The following is a 9,567-nucleotide window of genomic DNA, read 5'->3' as shown; positions in this document are numbered from 1 at the left end:
ACCAGGTGTGTGTAATAAACAAGACAAAACATATGGAATGATGAGATGAGGAGCGGCAGTGTTAGAAGGCCGGTGACGACAAACGCCGAAGCCTGCCAGAACAAGGAGAGGAGGCAGCTTCGGAGGAAGTCGTGACATAACTACATTTTTGGCTTGTGCTTCTCGATGTCAAATGAATAGGAGTCCTACTTTGAAGCACATCAATGGTCACTGTAATAATCTGTTTTGTGTATCATACAATAGGTGGTGTTTATCTGTTGGTGGGAAGACATCCCTTTACACATTACAGTATCAAATACAGGTTGTGTTGTGTTGTGTGGAGAAATAATGACTCCTGAGATACAGGGACCCCCTCCTCTGGCCACAAGCCCTCATTGCAGCTGCTCAGGCTGTGCTCTCTCTGTGTGTGTGTGTGTGTGTGTGTGTGTGTGTGTGTGTGTGTGTGTGTGTGTGTGTGTCACACCCTGACCTTAGAGATCACCTGTATTCTCTGTTTGGTTAGGTCAGGGTGTGATTTGGATAGAATCTAGTTTTTTTCTATTTCTATGTTGGTTCCCAATCAGAGGCAGCTGTCGATCGTTGTCTCTGATTGGGGATCATACTTAGGCAGCCATTTTGCCTGCCTTTAGTTGTGGGATCTTGTTTCTGTTTCGGCTTGTTGCTGTTAGCGTTTAGAACTTCACGTTCAGTTGCTTTTGTTATTTTGTTGTGTTTATTTAAATTATTAAACATGTACGCATACAACGCTGCACTTTGGTCCAATCCTTTATACAACGAATGTGAGAGTGTCTGTGTGCCTGAGATACTTCATTTTCCACTAAAGAGGCACCAATGAATTTTTGACGCTAATAGATCCTCTGTGTATCTCTTTGTTAACCATAATAGCAGGACAGAAGCATTGGAAATACGTTTTTACATGTCACAGATCATTGCATTTCTAATTATCAGTGTGTTTTTACGGTGCAGTGATCATGGTCTCTTGTTTGTCTGTGTAATTGGGGTCACTTTATACGAGGTACCTGTCAATGAACAGTGTCTCTTCATTGCAAAGTCACCCATTACAAATGTGTCCTTCATGTGTCTGCTATTAATCTAAGCAGAAAACGAGCTAGTCTGACACCGCATTGATAGTGATGCAAAGCATATGTGTATGGTGCATACAGTCACTATAACTGTTAGCTTGTTGCTAGAGAAAGGATGAAGACAGAGTTCATAACTACATTGTTATTCATGGTCTGTTGGTCTGACTGGGTATGCCAAATGTCAAAGTGTATTGGTATTGTATTCCATGGAAATACCCTGACTCATTCCATCCAGTCAGCCTCCATCCTTCTCCTCCGCCATTCCAACCCCTCACACATTTTTTTTTAAACTGATCAGTGAGACCGAGACAGACAGACAGAGAAAATAAGAGAGAAAGTCAAATGTGAAGTTCCATCAAGTTTCTAAGTTTCTTACAGTACAGGGACATTCTTCAAATCAGTGATGGTAATAATAATGTAGATAATAGACAATAGGAGAGGATTGTCTACTCAGAAACCAGTACCCGGCATGGATAATGCGTCCGGGCGGATCCATCTCTGGTCTTGACAGGCCTCCTCTTCACCCCGCTTCCACTCCCTCCTCCCCCTCCTCATGGCCGTAGGGAGGGCCGTTAAGCAGCGTGTCCGGTGGCAGGTCTGACTCCCCGGCTCCCAGCTCCATAGAACATGGCTGAACGGAGCCAGGGCAGGGCCTACTATGACTATGACCATCGATTCGGAGCTGCACTATTAGCCTCGCGGCCACTGGGGCCCCTGCCGCTGACAGCCCTCTCTTCACCTCTATTCATACCTAGGCTGGGTAGGGCTGGCTTGGGGAACAGCCTTCTGCCTTTACCCCTGGGGCTGGTGTAACCAGGAGCTATGGAGCAAGGCACAGACAGACAGTGAGGGGACTAGGGAGGGGAGGGACACAGAGAGCTGCACAGTGACTCACCATAGGCACTGGTAGCTTCAGAGACTGCAGTATTAGACTACTGTACATAGAAGGAAGAGTACTTACAGTATCCATGGAGATCAGAGAGCTGTAGCTAACTAGAAAGAGACAGGAAGAGAGACAGAAAAAGTATATCAGAGCTGACAGTGGCTAGAAATATCCAAAAATATGCACAGCAACCAGGAACGAACGTTTGAATGAGTCATTTGAATGTTAAAAGGACAGCGTTTGAAATAAAAAACAAATAACAAGTGGCAGAAACACACTGGAAATGACTCAGGGTACTGTAACACTGGAGAAATGACAGAGTACTATAACACTGGAGAAATGACTCAGAGTACTGTAAGACTGGAGAAATGACTCAGGGTACTGTAACACTGGAGAAATGACTCAGAGTACTGTAACACTGGAGAAATGACTCAGAGTACTGTAACGTTGGAGAAATGACTCAGAGTACTGTAACACTGGAGAAATGACTCAGGGTACTGTAACACTGGGGAAATGACTCAGAGTACTGTAACAGTGGCTCTTAATGTCTCTGAGGCGTCAATCTTAATTATCTGTTGCGTTTCATTACAAAATAATTGCAGAGCAGTCAGGACAGCGTTTTCTGTTCATCAGTTGACTACAATAAATAGACCTGTCTGTAAACCAATCGCTGCTCCCGTGTCCTTCAATCAGCTCGCTGGTGCCCCGCCTACTGGGCGTGGGGTATTTTGATTAAGAGAGGGAAACGGAGAGTTTGATTGCTGTGGTACTGTGTGTGTCAATACAACGTGTAAGTAGCCCTATATTTGTGTGTTGGGAGGAAATCTTTGTGCAGGGATTGATATTTATGGTACTGTAACACTGTGAAGAAGGGAACCTTTTATCCATGATGGTCATTACAATGTTCACCATCACCTTTATCTTCAATCCCATGAAACACCGACCACTCAGCTAACCTCTTTTCTATATATAGGCCAAGCTAACTCTCTCTCTCCCTCTGTGCATCCAGTGTGTTAATCTATTCCCCTTTCTCTGTAACTGTGTGACCTCCCCACTACCAGATGAATCCCTCGTCTTTCATTGTTAACGCTGGCCACTCCGCCATATTCTTCTATAGCGGTTAGAGCGTTGGGCCAGTGACCGAAATGACGCTGGTTTGAATACCCGAGCCGATGAGGTGAAAAATCTTCCGATGTGCCCTTGAACAAGGCACTTAACACTAATTTGCTCCAGGGGCGCTGTACTAATATGGCTGACCCTGTAAAACAACACATTTCACTGCACCTATCCAGAGTGTTGACAATAAACATAGTTTTTTTTATGCGTCCAGTGTGTTTGTCCCTTCTCTCCCTGAGTGTGACCTTCCCACCACTCAGCCCTAGAGAGGCTCAGTTAAACTAAGGCTGTGCTCCAAATGCTCCCTATTCCCTATGGGCCCTGGTCCAAATTAGTGCACTACATAGGGAATAGGGTGCCATTTGGAACGCAGTCCCTCAGAGAGCCACTCTCTACCCTGCTCCCTCCCTGGGACTCCTTCATTTCCTCCCCTGTCACCCTGGGTTAGGGCCAGCATGCATCTTCCCACCCTGCCTGGCCCTGCCTGTACGAGGCTCTGTGGTTGTAGCTGTGTAGGCTACCGACCACTCAATCAGCAGACATGTTACACAGGCTGTCTCTCCATCCATCCATCCATCCATCTCTCTCTCTCTCTCTCTCTCTCTCTCTCTCTCTCTCTCTCTCTCTCTCTCTCTCTCTCTCTCTCTCTCTCTCTCTCTCTCTCTCTCTCTCTCTCTCTCTCTCTCTCTCTCTCTCTCTCTCTCTCTCTGTCTCTCCCTCTCTTTCTCTCTCTCTCTCTCTCTCTCTCTCTCTCTCCGCTCTCTCTCTCTCTCTCTCTCTCTCTCTCTCTCTCTCTCTCTCTCTCTCTCTCTCTCTCTCTGCATTAATAACATAGGAAAGAGACTGAATTGTCTCGTGATAGTGATACAGCACTGTCCTTATATGATGTTGGCAGTGTCTGAAATCAGTCTTGCCTACTACCTGTTGTATATTAATCTACATACTATATCAACATACATACTGAGAAGGCTTCATCTATGCTCAATTGGGTTGTTCCCCGCCATTCGTTCCCTTTGATACACCCCTTCCGCTTAACTGATGATCAGCTGTTGTGAAACACACGTGGGTCTGAACATGATTCACCTCCTCAATAGCATGCAGCCAATTCGTACTAGATGAAAAGTAGAAAGTGAGTATGACATCTTGGCATTTAAAGCATACAACATTTTCACATTTTCTATAAAACGTTCTATTTTCACATGCACAATCAGGGTACTGTTTTGAGTACGTGTATTGAGACTGGCCCATTGTCTCATTCTTAAATGACTGAATTGGCATTAGGGATGTATTCTGATTATAGATTTCTGTTGTAAACAGAGAGGTCCTGGTTGCACTCCTCCTATAACAATTAGTTTTTGGGATAATGGACTTGAGAGGGATGAGAGGAGGAGGAGAGGGAGGGGTGGAAAAGAAACATGATAATTTCGCCAAGACCTGAAGGGCAACGGCAGGCCCCCAAATTCAATAAAGAAACAATCAAGCGCGGCTAACACGGCATAATGGCTTTTTAAAAAAGATAGATGTAGCGTAAATGACTCCTTTATGTCCAGGAGGAGCAGGGAGAGAATGGGTTGATGCACTAGGTGAGGAAATCCAGAACCCACCAACCAGCTGATGCTTTCTGATTAGCAGCCAAGTTGCAGGAGAGGAAAGAGAAGAGAGAATAGTTGTTTTCTGTGTAAAGGTGGACGGGTGGAGGCCTTTCAGCGAAGGGAGCGTTGGCAGCCATTTTAATTCCAATATGGATTTGTATGACCCAGGCCTGGGAGGGACTGGGAAGTTACTTCTTCAGCTCATGTCAGGCTCTGCGAATCATGTGTGTGTGTGATCCCCAATCAGCAGCAAGACAAGAGAGCATTAAGAAACACATAAGATCTGTGGGTGATATGATAATGCAACTTTGACTGCCTTCCTAATCAAAATCAAATCACATTTTATTGGCCACATATACAGTACATATTTAGCAGATGTCATTGCGGGTGTAGCGAAATGCTTAATGGCACCTGGTAGAATTTTCCTCGACAAAGAACGGCGGCTTTCCCAGGCAACTTTAGACCGTTGTTTACAATGCTCACACACTGAAGAATGAACACACACACACACACACACACACACACACACACACAGTCCCCTCGCGCCACACACACAGTAATAGTAATCCTCATTCACGTCCCACCATGCCTTCCTACCAGGAAACCCTGTAACCATCATTAATCAATCTAAAGGAGTGTGTGCACTAACCATTTTTGCTCGTCGTAAGATAGAATTAAGATGGGGCTGAAAACGAACCGGGTGTCTCTCTTAAACTGTGATATGAATATTTTATCACAGACCAGGGAAGGCTTTATGATTTACGATGCAGATTGGGAACACACAAGCTTGGCGTACGTCCCAAATAGCACCCTATTCCCTATGTAGAGCCCTATGGCCCCTGGGCAAAAGTAGTGCACTATATAGGGAATAGGGTGCCATTTAAGACAGCCTAGCTTTCTGCTGCCACTTTATTATCCCAGCTGTATATCTACTCACAAGGACCTCCCTGCAACGGGTGGTGTGTAGAGGAGGGCCAATGTGCATGCCGCCACTGTTTGCAGTACACTGTTAGTCACCTTAAAGGTCTATAGAAACATATATTCCATACACAATGCCCATAGAGATCCTGACGTGTTTTTGAATACGAACAGTATATATCGCTCTTGACCTCTTTCACCGTCACGGTCCTCTTTTCCCTTACTAAGCTAGTCTGACGTGGTGGATTGTGAGATGAAGGACAGTGAAGAATGCATACACACACACACACAGCACCATATCCATGTACCGGAGCAGCGGTTAGCTACTGTCATAGCCTTCTCTGCGAGTCCTGTGAGCCCTCCAGAGATCTCCCTTCCTCTGTGAAATTAGAGATCACATTATTATAACACCCTGGAGAAATGGTCCTTGTCCACACAACTTTCCTTCATTAAAGGTCTTTAATTTAGCTAGAGTACAGTACATGTACCAGGCTGCCTAAGAAGACGAGTGTGATGGAGAGATGACGGTCTGATCAGTGTCTAATCACCGTCCGACATCTTGCTTAACCTAACCTTGTGTTAGAGAACATCCCCTAATCTGACGACTTCATCGTGTGGGTGCGTGCGTGCATCTGCGCATGTGTGTATAGCCGAAGAGACTGGGGGCGATGTGTAATGTGTAATCACCCTGGAGACTGGACATGATTAAGCTCTCAGAAAGCATTAAGATTATGTTAATATATTCATTACCTGTTGGCTGGATTAGATGTCATGTTGTTAACCTGTTCAGCGCCAACGGTGTCCATATTAGGACAGCCTCAGCCTCACAGGGAGTTAGTGTCAGTGTAATCCAGACTAGGTCTCAGTTTGTCCTCATATGGACACCGCATGAACCAGACATGGCCAGAGTTTGACTGACTGTGATTTGAGGAACCTTAAAATAAATTAGGTTAACAGTTAACTCAAACTTTTAAATGGGGTAGGGTTTATGCTAAAGTTTCCATTGTACTGGATTTCCAAGGTGATCTGACAGCTTGTATTCTGAATGTCTGATTACGTAGAGGTTTTCAGTCAAACCAGGTGTACAAACAGTAGAATATTGAAACGGATCATAGACCATCCCTGTTGTTGATTTAGTCATTTTGCCAGAATAAGGGATATTTCTGGAGTTGGTACGCCACACACTGTATGTTCTGTGAAACCCATACTGCACGGGTTGAATTTAAACATGTAAACATTTCCATACACCTGCAGTATGAAGTAAGGGCTTTCAAAAGTCTTACAGACAGGTGGCGTAGAGCGGTGACACACACACCACCTGCTAAAGCTTATGTTGGTCGTCTTCTCTCTCTCTGTCTCTCTCTCTCGCTCTCGCTCCCCCTCTCTCTCTCTCTCTTGGTCTAAACTCTCTTTCTCCCTCTTCCCTCTCTCTCCTCTCTCTCTTGCTCGTTCTCTCTCTCTATGGCTCTCTGCCTCTCTCTGTCTCTCTCTCAGTCTCTTTCTCTCTCTGTCTCTCTCGCTCGCTCTCTCTCTCTCTCTCGCTCGCTCTCTCTCTCTCTCTGGTTCTCTGCCTCTCTCTCTCTCTCTCGCTCTTTCTCTCTCTCTCGGTCTCTTTCTCTCTCTGTCTCTCTCTACCCCTTTCTCGCTCTCTCTCTCTCGGTCTCTTTCTCTCTCTCGGTCTCTCTCTCGGTCTCTCTTTCTCTCTCTCTCTCTCTCTCTCTCTCTCTCTCTCTCTCTCTCTCTCTCTCTCTCTCTCTCTCTCTCTCTCTCTCTCTCTCTCTCTCTCTCTCTCTCTCTCTCTCTCTCTCTCTCTCTCTCTCTCTCTCTCTCTCTCTCGCTCTCTCTCTCTCTCTCTCTCTCTCTCTCTCTCTCTCGGTCTCTTTCTCTCTCTCTCTCTCTCTCTCTCTTTCTCTCTCTGCCTGCCCTTTCCATCTGATTGAGATGAGGCCTTTACAGGCCACTTGACAAGCCTTCTCAATAACAGTCCTAAGGTCAACCAGTCGCCGGGGAAAGGGAAATAAAAACTAAATAAGTACACCAATCATAGCTCTGTATTCATCAATGTTGGATGTGTGTACATGTTTCAATGCACTGAAAATGCTTGGTTATTTTTCTATAGTGAGTTGTCAAAGGAGATAGATGAAATGCACTCACTGTTAAATAAAAACTACTGGTAAGTTGGAATCGCCACACCTGCAGAAAAGTTCAGTCAGTTTTATTCTGTAGAAAGTCTGCTGGGACAAGGAACCAAACTTAAGTTCCTAACTATATTCTTCAACAGTACCCCATGTTCCCTGAGGTGCCTTCTGCGGAACGTTCTGACACCTGGCACACCTTTACCTGGCCATTGAGTTGGAACGAAACCTGCCCCTCACTCCCTAAGCCCTCAACCTTTACTTTATCGCTGGCTGTTTCAGGGCCATAGGGAGCGGGGGAGCTCCACATAATTAGCCCAGGGTAGAGTGAGGGGAGCTGGGGTAGCTCGGTGCAGTCTCCCCCATGGCTCTCCATCACTGAAAGGGTCTCCATTGGAAGTTGCCTGCCAAGGAGGTCTCTGCGATGCTAAGGCCCAGAGAGAGGCTCCTTTTAGGGGGACGGGCTTTCCTTGTGTGACGGCTCCATCCTCTCCATCCTCCACAGAGCAGATCCCAGATCACCCAGGCCCCTGGTGCATCCCCTGCTGTCCCTCTACTGTCGGCCCCTCAGGCCCCTGGTGCATCCCCTGCTGTCCCACTACTGTCGGCCCCTCAGGCCCCTGGTGCATCCCCTGCTGTCCCTCTACTGTCGGCCCCTCAGGCCCCTGGTGCATCCCCTGCTGTCCCTCTACTGTCGGCCCCTCAGGCCCCTGGTGCATCCCCTGCTGTCCCTCTACTGTCGGCCCCTCAGGCCCCTGGTGCATCCCCTGCTGTCCCTCTACTGTCGGCCCCTCAGGCCCCTGGTGCATCCCCTGCTGTCCCTCTACTGTCGGCCCCTCAGGCCCCTGGTGCATCCCCTGCTGTCCCTCTACTGTCGGCCCCTCAGGCCCCTGGTGCATCCCCTGCTGTCCCTCTACTGTCGGCCCCTCAGGCCCCTGGTGCATCCCCTGCTGTCCCTCTACTGTCGGCCCCTCAGGCCCCTGGTGCATCCCCTGCTGTCCCTCTACTGTCGGCCCCTCAGGCCCCTGGTGCATCCCCTGCTGTCCCTCTACTGTCGGCCCCTCAGGCCCCTGGTGCATCCCCTGCTGTCCCTCTACTGTCGGCCCCTCAGGCCCCTGGTGCATCCCCTGCTGTCCCTCTACTGTCGGCCCCTCAGGCCCCTGGTGCATCCCCTGCTGTCCCTCTACTGTCGGCCCCTCAGGCCCCTGGTGCATCCCCTGCTGTCCCTCTACTGTCGGCCCCTCAGGCCCCTGGTGCATCCCCTGCTGTCCCTCTACTGTCGGCCCCTCAGGCCCCTGGTGCATCCCCTGCTGTCCCTCTACTGTCGGCCCCTCAGGCCCCTGGTGCATCTCCTGCTGTCCCTCTACTGTCGGCCCCTCACACACAGTTTTAAAGCTAATTTCCTGCGATTCTACATATTCTGCCATGGAGCTAAGCGTACATTTTGCAGTTTTAAAGCTAGTTTCCTGCAATTCTTTTCATTTTGCCATGGATAATGCTGTTATTTTGCTCAAACATAATAACAAAATGAATACTGCTAAATTCATTGTTTTTGCAATTTTCTATTCTCCTTGACTGTCTCAAATATTAGTTCTCAAATATTATATTATTAGAAAATATACGTCCATTTCTACATACTTTATATCGTCGTTTAAGTTTACACTGAAAGCATTTTTCCATCCCAAAAATATATACCGCTTAGGCGGTACGCCCAAGGATTGCGATGGCAGAAAAATCCCTGCATGCACACACATTTATACTGACTACACACATGCACACACTCACATACAATCATCATTTATGCTGCTGCTACTCTATTTATCACATATCCTGATGCCTAA

General features: G+C 47.3%; 1 protein-coding gene across 1 annotated transcript; it reads right to left on the bottom strand.

Annotated features, from left to right (window-relative positions):
- Positions 1-8,244: 8,244 nt before the first annotated feature.
- LOC123482163 (collagen alpha-1(XVII) chain-like) lies at positions 8,245-9,153 on the bottom strand. The gene has a single exon (XM_045208929.1). It carries the CDS (start codon positions 9,151-9,153, stop codon positions 8,245-8,247), a length of 909 nt encoding a protein of 302 aa, XP_045064864.1.
- Between the last annotated feature and the right edge of the window lie 414 nt (positions 9,154-9,567).

Source organism: Coregonus clupeaformis, chromosome 3 (genome assembly GCF_020615455.1).
Source record: "Coregonus clupeaformis isolate EN_2021a chromosome 3, ASM2061545v1, whole genome shotgun sequence".
Taxonomy (NCBI): Eukaryota; Metazoa; Chordata; class Actinopteri; order Salmoniformes; family Salmonidae; genus Coregonus; species Coregonus clupeaformis.
Note: the sequence above shows the minus strand (reverse complement) of the source record. Positions and strands in the feature narration are given on the sequence as shown.